This window comes from Carassius auratus, unplaced genomic scaffold, assembly GCF_003368295.1.
Source record: "Carassius auratus strain Wakin unplaced genomic scaffold, ASM336829v1 scaf_tig00041452, whole genome shotgun sequence".
Taxonomy (NCBI): Eukaryota; Metazoa; Chordata; class Actinopteri; order Cypriniformes; family Cyprinidae; genus Carassius; species Carassius auratus.
The window spans coordinates 38,810-55,000 of record NW_020526646.1 but is presented as its reverse complement, the minus strand read 5'-3'; the positions used below and the strand labels follow the sequence as shown (position 1 = coordinate 55,000).

Sequence of the window (16,191 nt, the reverse complement as noted above, 5' to 3'; positions counted from 1 at the left end):
ATATGAAATAATATAATATGATATAATATAATATAATATAACATTACATTACATTCTATAATATAATATAATATGAAATAATATAATATAATATAATATAATATAATATAATATAATATAATATAATATAATATAATATAATATAACATGATATAATATAATATAATATAATATAATATAATATAATATAATATAATATTATAGAACATGATATAATATAATATAATATAATATAATATAATATAAAATGATATAATATAATATAATATAATATAATATAACATGATATAATATGAAATAATATAATATAATATAATATAACATGATATAATATGACATAATATAATATAATATAACATGATATAATATAATATAATATAATATAATATAATATAATATAATATAATATAATATAATATAATATAATATAATATAATATAACATGATATAATATAATATAATATAATATAATATAATATAATATAATAATATAATATAATATAATATAATATAATATAATATAATATAATATAACATAATATAATATAACATACATAACATAATATAAATGTAAAACTTGCAGGAACCATTAATAGCATGACATAGCAATATTCTATTCTCCTGACACAGCAACATTAGCTTGAATAAAGGCGCTGCCTGCATCACACATGTCCCGTCTCTCAGTCTATTCGAGTGTTTGTGACACATGTATGATCTTACAGGAGGACTCCTGAAGACGAGGAGAGAAGATCCTCTCAGAGCCAGGAACCTGCAGCTGTGAAGGAGCTCGACGTCGCCGCCCTGCAGGTGTTCACACACCCAGCCCATGTGGACGACCTGAGAAGAAAACAGTGTGTGTGTGTTCAGCTCACATCCACTGCCCTCCCTCTGCTGAAGTAAATATGATTGAATTACTTTCTGCTGCTTATGAATTAATAATCATATTAAAACAGAGAGCCAGAAGTCATGACACGATTGCTCTGAGATTATGATATCTCTCTCATACTGCAATGGTGAAATATGATGATGCTGCACAATATTAATAATTACTTTCTGTCCTATGATTTAGATGAATGTCACTGTAGAAATGGCCTACCTGATCATCAGGAGAACAGTATTTATTTGTCATTTTTATCTGAAACGAACAAAAGCATTTATAAATCAATAATTGTATCAAACTTTTCTTTATATATTAAGTAATTAATTAACTGATTTATTCATTTTTTTAAATTAGTTGTATTTTAAATTAGTTTTTTCACAAATGTACTTTATAATATATATATATATATATATATATATATATATATATATATATATATATATATATATATATTATAATGATTATTAATAACTTATTTTTTTAGCTTAATTATACACTTTGTACACCTAACAGATTCATTTACATAAAAAACAATTTTTATATTATGACTATTAGTATCAAATTTATTTATTTATTTATTTAATTATTTATTATTATTTTATGCTTAAAGTTATACACTTTCTTCACAGATGTTCTTCACAATAAAATAATAATAATAATAATAATAATAATAATAATAATAATAATAATAATAATAATAATAATAATAATAATAATAATAATAATAAATTATATATTATTAATAATTTCATATTATTCTATTCAGAAGTATTAATTAATTAATTAATTAATTAATTAATTAATTTTGCATTACATAATGCTTTAAAAAAATAGAGGAATGTTTAAATTTGCTTCATTATCATGAAAGCAATAAAAAAAATATTAAAAATGCTTTAATCCAACTATATATTAACATTTTGTTATGCTGTTAAATGTTATCAGGAAAATGCATTTAATTATTATTATTATTATTATTATTATTATTATTATTATTATTATTATTATTATTATTATTATATGATTATTATAAACAGATTCATTTTACTTTAATTATTTTTACTTTATTTTACAATTGTTATAATATGATTATTGTGATAATAATAATAATAATAATAATAATAATAATAATAATAATAATAATAAAAACAACAACAATGGAAAAATTTATTTATTCATTTATTTTGCATTACATTATGCTATAAAGCATGAGAGGGAAGGTTTAAATTTGTTTTTAACAAAGTATAAAAAAAAATAAATTTTTATGCAAACTATTTATTTTATTTCATTGTTAAATATTGCCAGCACAATAGCAGAAATGTTTTGGGCGATTCACCCTTGTGAGGGAGAGTTTCACTCTGTTTTTGTAAAAATGCAGCATGCAGATCTATTGAGTTTCTCTAGATCATTGCTCTTTGGCCTTGATTCCAGCGCTCTCAAATAATATCGCCTAACGATCTCATTTCCTGTGCGTTGTTTTAATTAGTGCATGCGCTGATGATCCAATGGGCTTTTTCTGAAGCTGTCACACAGCTGCCTGCTTTACGTGCAATTACTGCGCTGACGTCAGCTAATGATGGAGACAGACGCTGATTGCTAAACGTCCAATTACCAGCTGATTGTATGTGCGCGTGGAAGCGGATGTGTTATTGTGCTGACCTATAACCTATAAATAGAGCGAGTGACACATGCTCGAGCAGGAGATGAGTGTCGTTTGGCGTATTATGGGCTGATAAGACGAGTTTGGCTGCTATTCACTGGCGCTCCAGGTTACTGTCAATCACTGCTGACAAACAGATTGATTTAGAAACATTATTACAGCCTCCAAAACACTAATAATTATGACTTATTATATATATGTTTCAATGTGACTTATTAACTCACTTCATTATAGTTATAGGTAATTATCAAAATTAATAATACATTTTAATAATAATATGTTTTATTTATAACACGCCTTTCCCAAGCTCATGGTCATTGCACAAGGAGAAAATAAGTAATTAAAATAGAATAATAATCTGGAAATAAATTCCATATTATACCAGTTTAATAATAATAATAATAATAATAATAATAATAATAATAATAATAATAATGGTTTAATAACAATATTTATTATAAAAAATATAATATAATAATAACCCAACACAGCAATATTATTATAGTTCTAAAATAATAATCTAAAAAGTATTATTTTAAATTGTTTTAAATTGTAAACTACATCCGTGTAGTGTAAATAAATAAATACATTTGGTTAATAATAACTGTTTTTAAAATTAAAGAACATCTGTCAAGTGTACAAAAATGTTAATCATAATAATCATAAATGTAAGTAACAATTAATAAATTAATACATCTCTTTTATAATAATAATAATAATAATAATAATAATAATAATAATAATGTGTACTTTTTAAATTGTGAAGTACATATGTTTGTGTAGTCTATTTTAAGAATATATAACTAAATAAATTAATCAATTAATGAATCAATCAACAATTTTTCATAATAATAATAAAAGAAAATGTCAAGACAAGGCAAATTCCAGTTGCATATTCATATTTCATTGTGAAACCGGTCATTAAATCTCACTGGCTTCTAGTCCACTGTACATCAGTGCATCACAGCGGCATCGGGTCTAATTGTCTTCTTCCACATTACATGTCTCATGGTTTCACTTACACTAATGCCGCGGCAGATAATGCATGTCACTTACGCTCTCCTGGGTCAAATCGTTGATATTGGTTGATATTGCTTGAAGCCAGTCTGTGCTTTCAGCTGCAGTGCAAAACTGAAGAGCATGCGTGCAAACTCCATCTAAGGCAATGACTTCAAAACTGTTCGATCTGGATAAAGAAACATACAAATAAAATTGACTGATAACAGCACAACTGTTTTAAATAACTTTCAAATTATTATTAGTATTGTTATTGTTTAATTAAACACTAATAATAATAATAATAATAACAACGAAATTAATAATATATTAAAATGATAACAAATATTATTATTATTATATTAAAATTGTTATTATTAAAATTGTTATACATTAATAATAATACTAATAATGATGCATTAATATTAATACATTCAAATATCTTAGGAATAATAATTGTTATTATTATTATTTATATTTTCAATATCATCATTCAATTAAATATACAAATAATAATGATGTTATAGTGCTTTTGGTCACAGGTGGTTTACAGTACAAAATCACAGATGATTCACATTAATAAAAAATAAAAAAATAATAAAAAAAATAGGCTAGTAGATAGATGATAGAAAGTATGCATAAATAAAATTAAACCGGTGAGGTGAACAATATACACTTTTTTTTTTTAAATGCTCTATTTGAAAACTAAATAAATGTATAATAATAATTCCAAATAAATTCCATAAATCCAGATTATATAAATAGTTTTTAATTGTATTGTTCAAATTCAAATGTACTCTTTCCCTCCAATTTCCAATAATAAAAAACAATAAAATTATAATAAAATACAATTACTTTAAAAATGTGCAGTTCATCTGTGTAGTGTACATTACTCTTTTAGAGAATTTAATTTTTTTGCATTGCATTAATGTTTTCCCATTATAAATTACCAGATGGTGATCCATACAAATATCTGGATACAAATATCATAGCAACATCAAAACTGATGGGTGGATGGACGAATGGATGGATGAATGAATGGATGGATTGAAGTATGAATGGATGGGTGTGTGGATGGATGGATGGATGGATAATGGTTGGATGGATGGATTCATGGAGGGATGGATAGATAAATGGATGGATGGATCGATTGAAGGATGGATGGATGGATTAAAGGATGGATGGATTAATGGATGGATGGATTAAAGGATGGATGGATTAATGGATGGATTGAAGGATGGATGGATGGATTGAACTATGGATGGATGGGTGGGTGGATTGATTTATGGGGGAATGGATAGATAGATGAATGGATGGATGGATTGATTGAAGGATGGATGGATGGATTAATGGATGGATGGATGAATGGATAAATTGAAGGATGGATGGATTGAAGTATGGATGGATGGGTGGGTGGATGTGTGGATGGATGGATGGGTCGACTGAAGGATGGATGGATGGATGGATGGATGAATGGATGGATTGAAGGTTGGATGGATGGATGGATTAAAGTAAGGATGGATGGGTGTGTGGTTGGGTGGGTGTGTGGATGGATGGATGGATAATGGTTGGATGGATGGATTTATGGGGGGATGGATAGATAGATGGATGGATTGATCGAAGGATGGATGGATGGATTAATTGAATGATGGATGGATGGATGGATGAATGGATGAATTGAATGATGGATGGATGGATGGATTGAAGTATGGATGGATGGGTGGGTGGGTGTGTGGATGGATGGATGGATGGATCGACTGAAGGATAGATGGATGGATGGATGGATGGATGGATGGATGGATGGATGGATGGATGGATGGATGAATGGATGGATTGAAGGTTGGATGGATGGATGGATTAAAGTAAGGATGGATGGGTGTGGTTGGGTGGGTGTGTGGATGGATGGATGGATAATGGTTGGATGGATGGATGGATGGATGATAGGTGAGCGGGTGTGTGCATGGATGGATGGATAGATAGACTGTACACAAATTTTATAGCAATATCAAAACTAATATAAAATAAATAGGTCATAAAAACAAACAGTATAAAAATCCCATAGCAACGTCAAACCTGCAAAGTAGATTTGTGAAGTGTATTGTATTGTGAATTTTAATAAAGATGGGATTTTTATTCATGTATTCCCATTAGAAATTCCCAAATGATGATGCAATCAATCAATCAATCAATCAATCAATCAGGCCATTGAATCAGATTGCATTCAAATCTCCCAGCATTATCAAAAGACTGACATCAAACATGTTTTCAGTTCAGATTTTGCTACCTGCTTATTTCCGTTTGTTTTAAATGTTCAAAGCTATCATTTCAGATTCATTCGTTGATAGACAGTGTTGTCACACTCAGTCCACCTTCAACTGTCTGTAATGGGCGGCTTTGACATGTAATTTCAGTGTGTGTTTGGAGCGTGCAGAAGATGAATAACACTCTGATTTGCAGGACTGACTATTTAATGATAGCTGTCAAAAAGACTGTCGCGTCAAAATATTGTGCGTCCTTTCCATTGTGGCCTTCTCAATGCAGGTGATTATGAAGGGCTACAGAGGGCAAAAGGCAGTGAGATGAACATTTCTAAAGCATTGCTCTCAAAACACGACATCTATAGCAGTTTCCAACTTTTCCAATAAAGCAATGCAATAAATGGCATGATATCAATTAATGCCAACCATGTGTGAGATGCGTCCATTCAGCGCTTGGCCTTTTTCAGATAGAAATTGCCTGGAGACTGTAATGTTCTGCTTGAACTAGCAGCAGACTGTAGCCTAGCGCTTTGAGTGACTGACAGAACACAATAAAAAATCTATTAGTCTGGAGAGCGCACGTCTTCATCGGCCATCGCATACATAGAGAGAGATGACAGCAGCGAGAGGAAAGAACGAGAGACTGAAGATGCTTTCGGCTTCTGGGAACTTCTTACATTCAGTGGGAATGGGGTATTGTGATGTGAAAACTGAGTATTAATAAGATTAAAAGCTGAAAATCCTTCATGAAAGATGGACTCTTAGATGTTAAAAGTTTTAAAATGCATTCAATCGCTCCAAAAAATATATCACTCGAGGGGTTTGCTTGAAGTTCTGCTAGATAGAAAAAGTAGTAAAGTCAATGGTCGGAAAAACAAATCAATTACTACCTAGAGATCAATAGCACAACATAGGGTACTTAAATAGTCCAAAATACTTTATTGAAACTTTAGACCCAAACTTTTTTAACATTGAAGGCTAAACATCAAATTTGACTGAGGGCTGTGGGTCAAAGTAAATGTTGCATTATATTGAATTATGTTATATTAAATGCACGACAGAAGGCATGTGCAGTAGGTTTTACAAGGTTAGAATCAAAGGTGTCAGACCTGAAACTCCACTTGGAGTCGAGCCCGGCGCACATCGAAATATATTCAGATTATGCATTCTGCCTAATTAAGGATCTGCTTTCCACCTGCTGCAATCACGAGCTTTGAGTTTTAAAGGGGATATCTCTTTTATCGCCGATGTGATGTGATATAATTCTGATTTCAATAGCAGATGACTAGAGATAGAGCCACTTCTTCTCGACCCACGGCTGATGCATCGCAGACCTTTCCAGACACAGCATGCCACTGCATAGATATTGGATTTAACATCCTCTTACCTAATGCAAAACACTGGGCAAACCTTAAAGCTCGTGTGGCATCACGGCAGATTACCGGACCTTAATTTGTCGGTTCCAGCTTTGTGTCGAGAGATCCGAGCCATGAACAGAGGGAGGCTGAGGGCATCTAGCCAGCGCTTCTCATACTTTGGTTCATTAGCCGAAGGTGAAGAGGGCGACGACGGGGCCTGGACGGAATAAATGAGAGGGAGAGAGTCAGAGGCCGGAGCAGAAACATCTCGTTTTACTGCCCTTTGATCACAACAGCCGCAGGACACAATCCAAAAGCATCCGAGGTACTCGGACCTGACTGATAATAACTCCGGCTCAACATGATCCTGCAGTATTTTACAAATGAATTAGGATTAAAGCATGCACAACATTTTTCATGCATATTCACACGCGCACCATGATGAAAAGTCTAAAGCACATGAACGTTTCTGTCGCTTTATACACACAGTTAGACTTTGAAAGCTACGGGAGTGCATTTCAGCCACAGAATTAAAATAAATAAATTACTGCACATTTTTATTACAGAAAAAACATTTGGGCTTATACATTGCAATTCTGAATTGTTCACAAATTGTGAGATAAAAACATGCAATTACGTTTTTTTTTCTTTCTTATTCTAAAACAAAGAAACACCTTTTTGATGCAATTTTTTAAGAGAATTCTAAGTTTACATGTTGCAATAAAAAAAAATATATATATATTATGTATAAATTATATATATTATATATATATATATACAGTTTATAGTCTTCAAAATGTGCATCCCTATTATATTTGTGCAATGCTCTCTTTAAATGCAAAATCCCATAAGTCATATCAGTATTAACATTATGCATGACATGCATGAATCTCTTGGATACACAAAAGCTTATAAATCTCCTCATATCAAATCAAAATCATATTTTTCTGCAAAACACATCAGTACAAGGTGCTTCGCAGTAGCTGCAGGATGCTTAAGATGAGGATATATATATATATATATATTTATTTTTTGAGTCATTTCTGACCTTGCTTCTAGATGTAATGTACAGGGCATTTTAGGTTTGTTTTAAAAAGTCACCAATTTTAGATTAAGGTCTTTCTCCAGTTATATTCTCCACTCTGCTGTTTATTCGGACTGAGGCTGGATAATTAAACTTGATTTGACTTTCATGTTGAGCTCAGAGATGACACTGAATGAATCTGAATCATTCTATCTGTGTACAATGTGCCTGGAAGCTTTTACATACGATGCGTCTAGAGGAGCTTCATAAAAAGAAACAGTTCTGCTCCTGAAGATAATCTCTCATTTACACAGAACTGACGATTGCTATTTACATGGTGGAATTTGTGTGCAGAAAAGCTGAATGCTTCTCAAGTGAAGAAACCAATCTGCTCGTGTGCAAAGTTAAAGCGTGCAAACAGGAATCCACCAAAGCTTCTCGAGGTGAAGAATGCATGGACGAAGTAGAATTTCATTCATCATTATAAGTAGTTAAGGTAGCTTAATTCTAATACAAGCAATGACGAGCCATCATTACATTTTTATATTTATGTAGCCTACGCAATAAAATTATTTTACACTGTAATGCTTTTGTTTTTAATATTTGATATGTTTGTGTGACGCTCATCCCTGTGTGTATTAAGCAAAGTCAGTGCACACTGTGGACCTGCCCAAAGGCGCATTATCTACCAACGCGCTCTTTAAATAACAAAACAATATTGCACCACTGACTTTACACCAGGTTTGAGTTGGTCTATGGCACAGTCTATTTTCAGCTCCTTAAAATAGCAATGTGCCTGAACACACCTCTTTTTTTTAGACCAGCACACCCATGGGCACACAAATGGGCGCAAATGCATTTGCAATTAAACAACGTGGTGCTGGATGGGAAATTGCGAACGGCACCGGACTGAAACTAGCAAACACACTTGCGCTGCAACTTGCGTCGCATTGCGCCGGGTGTATTATAGGGCCCTTAATGCTAAAAAGTCTAGAATTTTATTGTGAAACTAGTAACGGTTTCATTCTGTATTACGGTGCTACCAAGACTCATATGATGCTTCCATAGACAGACTACCATAGAATATTATGCCCTCTTCACTGAATAGTAAGATATTGCCTTATTTGTTCTCTTTCTCAGGCTCATGTCGTGATTTAAATATCAGTGAATTAATCGTAACAAATATGTGTCCTACATGCATTTTCAACCAGATATCTCACACACCTCAATGTACTTTAATTTTAACAAATTGGTACCATTTTCTACTTGTCAAAGATAACTCAGAAAGAAAATGAACCTGAAACTTAATGTTGCTACAGTAACGAACGGTACTTCCATGCGCATCTGACTGAAAGGTAAACTGCATGCTCTTGTTTTAGCAGGAAGTTTCAATTATGAGACCCACTTCAGGGGTGTCCAAAATTACAATTTTAAATCAGTCACTAGACACTAGACTCTGCTTGAATGGGCCGTTGGTGTAGTTGAGGCTTCGTTTTAGGACAGCAGTGTTATGAATGGTAACTCGCAGTATTAAAAAAAATAAAAAATCTTATAGATGGTCTGGGGATTGGGCTGTATTAAGCCTAGTTTTATGTAAGTTACAATTTATGCACTACTAATTATTGCTTGTTGCACAACTAAACTAAGTTTAAATCTAACAATATGTATAAGCTAAATATTAACAGACTGAATTGCATCAATATGCTTTTGTTTTACCTGACAAGATTTGAATCATTTAGACATACAGTATATGATAATGTTGATATTTACTCTTATTAACATTATATATACCGTATTTTTCCGGACTATAAGTCATTATTTTTTTCATAGTTTTGCTGGTCCTGCGACTTATAGTCAGGTGCGACTTATTTATCAAAATTAATTTGACATGAACCGAGAGAAATGAACCAAGAGAAAACATTACCGTCTCCGGCCGCCAGAGGGCGCTCTATGCTGCTCAGTTCTCCTGTAGTCTACACTGAAGACATAGAGCGCCCTCTGGTGGCTGGAGACGGTAATGTTTTCTCTTGGTTCTAAATAAATGCGACTTATAGTCCAGTGCGACTTATATATGTTTTTTTCCTCATCATGACGTATTTTTGGACTGATGCGACTTATACTCAGGTGCGACTTATAGTCTGAAAAATACGATATATAAAAATATATTTTTAGTGGGGTTTCAACCTAAATTTATTATTATTATTATTATTATTATATCTGCAACTGTGGGATTTAAACCAGCACTTCTGAGAGAAAAAGGTTGCAATTACCTTTTTTAAGTATTTTTGTCAATCCTACAATCTACTAGATATGTTTTCTTCAAGAACAAGTGATGCAACACTTAGATTTAATTACTAAATAGCAAACAGTTAAGCTTCTAGTACAGACTTTATATTCCAAATTAAACAAGAACTTACTAATGGCTGAAAACCCTAATTATGAGCAAAAATAATAGTGATGCTCGACTTAATCTACAGCGCTCAAACTAGAGCCACTTCGCCTTTCTATCTGACATTGAGGCATTTTCAACCCGATTCTGTCATCTGTCTCACTTTCGAGGCTTATGAATAAGCTTCTTAAAGGAAGTGATGCTCACAATGATTCAAAAGGTGACTTACCGTGTTGTTCGAGTTCCCATTTAAATGCAAACCACTGTCGAAAAGTGGCGAGGACGCCCTGCTGCTCTGATCGCTGGACGGTCCGGGTGAACCTGAGGGAATACGGCAGATTATTACATATTCTATATACATCAGAGCTGATACTGTGTGCAAATCTACTCTACTGACTCTCCACACTTCTAAATCTGCGAGATATGACATGTATTAGCTTGGAAAGCTGCTTTCTGGGTTGTCATGATTCCATTGACACCAAAGTCACAGGAGATTATGGGTTTAAGGTGAGTGTGAAATGCACGAGAGGCAGGAGCTCTGACACGGACGTCACTGGAAAATTGCAGAGTGCAAAAAGTAGATTTGATGCAGGGGAATCTACAACATGTCATTCTGAAAGTTGTCTTTCTGTCTCATGCAGCACACAGCTGCTCGCTTCAGCCCCGAGAGATTCACCTTCGTCTGTGAAGTTCCTACTTCTACATCCAGCTAGAAGAAATGTGATGTGCATTCAAGTAATTCTAGTCTGAAGAAAAAGGGATGACTTGGAAAATCTATTTTTCACTTCATGACAAATACCCAGGATGCTTTCAAATGATGACATAACAAAGAGGAGTTATCTACACACACACACACACACACACACACACATGAAAATAAATATGTAAAAACATAAAAACTAAAAACTAAACTTTAAAAATAGGTGTATAACTGACAGTGATGTTATTGTCAACTAAAAATAAAATAAAAATAAAATAAAAAAACATTTATCCATTAAAATACATATTGCTAATTGAAGTAAATCTGAAGTAAATATTATGCATATATATATATATATATATATATATATATATATATATATATATATATATATATATACACACAGTACACAGATTTGTGTATTTTAAAACATAAATATTAGATGAAAAACCTAAACCTTCAAATCTTAAACGAAAAAAATAATTTGCTTTTGCTTTGGCAAATAAAGGGGGAAAAAGCTTAAATTTAAAATGCTCAACTGCTGAAATAAAAATATGTTTTTAAAAATTATTAAAACTAAAACTTAAAGATAACAAAATACATCAAATATATTAAAAAGACATTACCTAAAAAACCTGAAAAATATAAAAATGCTCATTTAAATGTTTAATAAAAGCTATGACAGTATATAAATATACTGTTAAAATAACACTGGAACTTAATGTTATATTTGCAGAATTTTTCATTATTGTGTTTCTACAGAGAATGATGAGATGAAATTCGGTTTCCTAATAAACCGGTTAAATTAGTGGCATCGTCTGGCAAGATTTATTGCAGTCCGTCATCAACAGAGCACAAAACGCATTCAAAACTAAATAGCATGAGCAAAATTTACAGTACAATTTAAACTTAATTATGACAAATACAACCATAATTCATTACTTTACAAGGGTAGCATCACATGTATACTTTGCAGAGAAAACTATCGCAGAATGCATTGCAACAGTTTCCCATGCATTTGCCATGCAATTTGTGTTAAATGCAATTTTTCTGATTATGGACAGCATCCAAATCATTCACTAATGAGGTTGCATTTCAGTTAGGATGCTTACTTTGAAGGCAGCTTCCTATCCAGACACTGAGGTTTATAACAGAGCTCAGATGTGAAGCAAACCTACCTAATGGGAGTTTTAAGAAGGCCGGCGCTTCCCTGAGGTAGCGTACAGTGATGGTGACTTCATCCCCTGCCGTCCGCAAAAGATGAACCTTCAAAGAGAGATTTAGTCATTTTAATATTCACTTAATTTAATGATTCAGTGATTTACCCTATTATGGTCTTCTGATGTCAGCTAATGGTCACATGACATGCAAGAACAAGTAAAACAAAAGTCAATATGAATGCAGCTATAGAAACAGGATAAATTCTGATTACATGCTTACTTTTAGACTTCATTTGATCATACCACAGCAAGAAAAATTACTTAATTTGACAAATCTGAGCTTTCCTCTCTGGTGAAAACATGACACACTTGTACAACATTTCCACAGAGAGCTGATGCTAAAAGAAACCATGCTTTCGCAAAGAAACCCATGTGTGTGTTTGTGCTTCAAAACTCAAAATGCCTTCAATCTAAAGCCTGTTTACTCTCACAGACATTCATCGCTGGAGGGCAAACCAGGGACATTCATTTAAATAAGCAGTCTTTTGAGATATTTTGACTTTTAAACTAGATTATAAAATGTAGAATGAGTGTTAATGACCTTGATAATGACCATTCAGTGAGTGAATATCCATCATTATAATCTGTCTCTGATCGCTTAATCATATTTAAAAGACTGCTTTAAGAAACTACTCCCATCTTTCCGAATTATCTCATGAGGTTGGTCTCGAATCCCGAATGAAAAATGTGTATTATTGCTTTTTTATTGGCAAGAAGACTTTGAATTATGCTTCAATTGAAGCATCAACTTTGTCTCAGGATTTAAAAAAAAAAAAAAAAAAAAAAAAAAACACTTCATATAAAATAAACTTTAACTGTAATACTACAAATAAAAATTATATATACAATTTTAATAAACTAAAAAAAAAAAAAAAAAACTTTCAGTGAGATATCAAGGCAACATTTAGTTTAAATTAACGTACAAAAGTAACTAAAACTAATTTAAAAACTATTTGTTATTATTAATAATTTAATTATTAAACCACTTATAATAATAATAAAACACATTAGAATTATTATATCTTTAACTACAAATAAAATGAAAACCGAAAATATAAAATTTAATAAATTCTAAATATTTATAAAAAAAACTAAAAGTATCCCGATACTAAAACAACACTGACAAAAACAAACCATGTGTGATTGTATTTTTAGAAATGCACATTAACAAAGAATGCTAGATAAATATATATCAAATATATAAAATAATGAAAAACAGATCTGCTCTAAAGGAATGCTAGAAAAATACAAATTTCTAGCTTTTGCATTAATAATGTTAACAAATGAGTTTGTATTGCAAAGTGTTACCAAAAAAAAAAAAAAAAAAAAACAAGCATATAAACCAATAAATTGAATGTAAAAAGTAGCTCAGATCATTCATTTTGGAGGAACTCGAAATGTTTGACCTCATATTGAGTTATTTTGATTGCAGACACTGGGATCAGAATAAGCTCCACTGATCATTACAGATCTGGTTTGTGCTGTTTCTGTCCTGCAAGATGATTTCTGTCATCTTCTCTCATGTGTCACTGGTCATCTTGTCTTAGTTAGCCTGCAACTGTCCGGGGAAATCACTAATCACGTCCTCTGACGTCCGGATGGAGATATGAGGAACAGCTGTCAGGATCAGAGAGAAACCCCTGCTGGAGTGAGTGAGTGAGTGTGTCTCTCTGGAGATCTGAGTGTGATGAATCTACTCGCTATCGATCAGTTACAGCTGAGGCCGTACAGGGAGAAACGAATCACTCACTGATGATATAAAAGGATCGAACGCTTCAGTGGAATCTGATTAATTCAGAATCAATGTCATTTCAAGATCACAAATGAAAGAGCCGATCAAATACTCACGACTTCCTCGTGTGTACACTTCTCCACGTTAATGCCATTGACCTGCATAGAAAGAAGAAAATAAAATATGAAAATAAACATACTGAGATCACAATTCACCCCTAAATTAGATGATTAAAAATATATAGTCTGTGGTTGAGTTGCAGAGCATTGCATTAGCAGTGCAAAAGGTTGTGGGTTCGATTCTCAGGGGAACACGTGTTAGGTTAAAAAAAAAAATGTTAGCGTGAATGCGCTGTAAGTCGCTTTGGATAAAAGCGTCTGAAAAATGTGAATGTAGTCTCTTTGCTCATTACAGCTGTATTAATTTGTTTAACATTATAGGGAAAACCAAATAGCTGAATATCTGTTAAAATGTAATTTATTCCTGTGATCAAACTTGAATTTTCAGCATCATAACTCCCATTTTCAGTGTCACATGATCTTCAGAATTCATTCTAATATTCTAATTTGCTGCTCAAGAAACATTTCTGATTGTTATCAATGTTGAAAGAAATTGTGGAAACAGTCATGGTTAGCAGCGATCGCAATGACATTGACTTTCAAGGTGGAGGGAGAGAGCCGAAGTTAGGGTGTCTACTAACTTTTGGGGTAGGTCACCAAGAACCTATGTGTACCCATCAAGATATGAGATATGAAGTTTCCACAGGGTGCCCCTTCTTTGAGTCAGTCGATGCTTCCTCAGAGGAATCCACCAGGTAGGGGCTTAGTCTAGGAGCACTAGTTCGGGGAACCAGGTCCGAGTGGGCCAATATGGCAACACAAGCAAGACCTGCTTCTTGTCCTCCCTGACCATGCACAGCATCTGTGCGAGAACGCTCACTGGGGGAAATGCATACTTGCGCAGGCCCCACGGCCAGATGTGCGTCAGTTCATCTGTGCCGAGTCTAAAAAAATTGGCAGTAAGAGGCAGTGAATGGCATGAAGTGACCTCAGAACCTTCTGACTCCAAAGGTTGCGAGTTGGGATATGCGACGGGAGTGTAGACCACCCTGTCAGTTATGTACACAATGGTCACTGTGTCATCCATTGAGACCAGCACGTGCTTACCTCATAAGCACCATTTGAGATGGTTAAAGGCAAGGCGCAGTGCTAACAACTCTAGGCAATTTATATGCCAGTGCAGATGGGGGCGTATCCAGACCCTTGATACTGCGTGCCCATTGTACGTGGCCCACCCGTGGTGAAGGCATTATTGTACACCATAGCATTCCTGGAGACCTGTTCCCTGGGGCACTCCTGCCTGGAGAAATGTAAGATCTGACCACAGGGTGAAGGTTTGGCGACAGGCCGGAATAATTTGGACCTGGTGAGTGCTGAAGCAGTCTCATTTGCAAAAGCCGTAGTGAAGTGTCACTGCAGCTGCCTTATGCCCAGGAGCCTCTGAAATTGTTTCAGTGGGAACGCCATCCTTTCCTTAAGGTGTGCTGTCTGTTTAACCGAATCCAACTCCAAACCGAGAAAAGAGATCCTCTGTGTTGGGGAGAGTTTGCTCTTTTCCCAGTTGACCCAAAGTGCTAGTATAATCCAATCATCAAGATAGTTGAGGATGCGAACACTCTGCTCTTTGAGGCGAACAAGAGCTGCCACCATAACTTTCGTGAAGACACGGGGAGACAAGGACAATCCGAAGGGCAGGACCTTGTACTTACATGCCCGTCCTTTGAATGCAAACTGCAAAAATGGTCTGTGGCCAGGACAAGTGGGGCAGCCTGCCTATGCCCAGCTCCACTGCACCGCTTGCTGGAGGAGGCTGCGAATGTGGCATGGGAGTGGGGGCGGACGCAGGGGGCCACCCTCTGCAACAAACAGGCTGGGGAGCTGCGGCCGGTGGATGGGTGGAGGGCTGCTGGGCCAGGCT

The 16,191-nt window shown here is 33.8% G+C and overlaps 1 protein-coding gene across 1 annotated transcript in view; it reads right to left on the bottom strand.

Annotated features, from left to right (window-relative positions):
• LOC113085119 (gamma-2-syntrophin) overlaps positions 1-16,191 on the bottom strand; it is a 53,430-nt gene that overhangs the window by 19,211 nt on the left and 18,028 nt on the right. The window contains exons 6-12 of the mRNA XM_026255093.1: positions 14,331-14,372; positions 12,441-12,528; positions 10,792-10,883; positions 7,239-7,366; positions 3,594-3,723; positions 1,097-1,135; positions 721-837 (exon numbers count right to left, since the gene is read on the bottom strand). Of these exons, the coding sequence (XP_026110878.1) occupies positions 721-837; positions 1,097-1,135; positions 3,594-3,723; positions 7,239-7,366; positions 10,792-10,883; positions 12,441-12,528; positions 14,331-14,372 (636 nt within the window). The remainder of the gene's footprint in view (positions 1-720; positions 838-1,096; positions 1,136-3,593; positions 3,724-7,238; positions 7,367-10,791; positions 10,884-12,440; positions 12,529-14,330; positions 14,373-16,191) is intronic.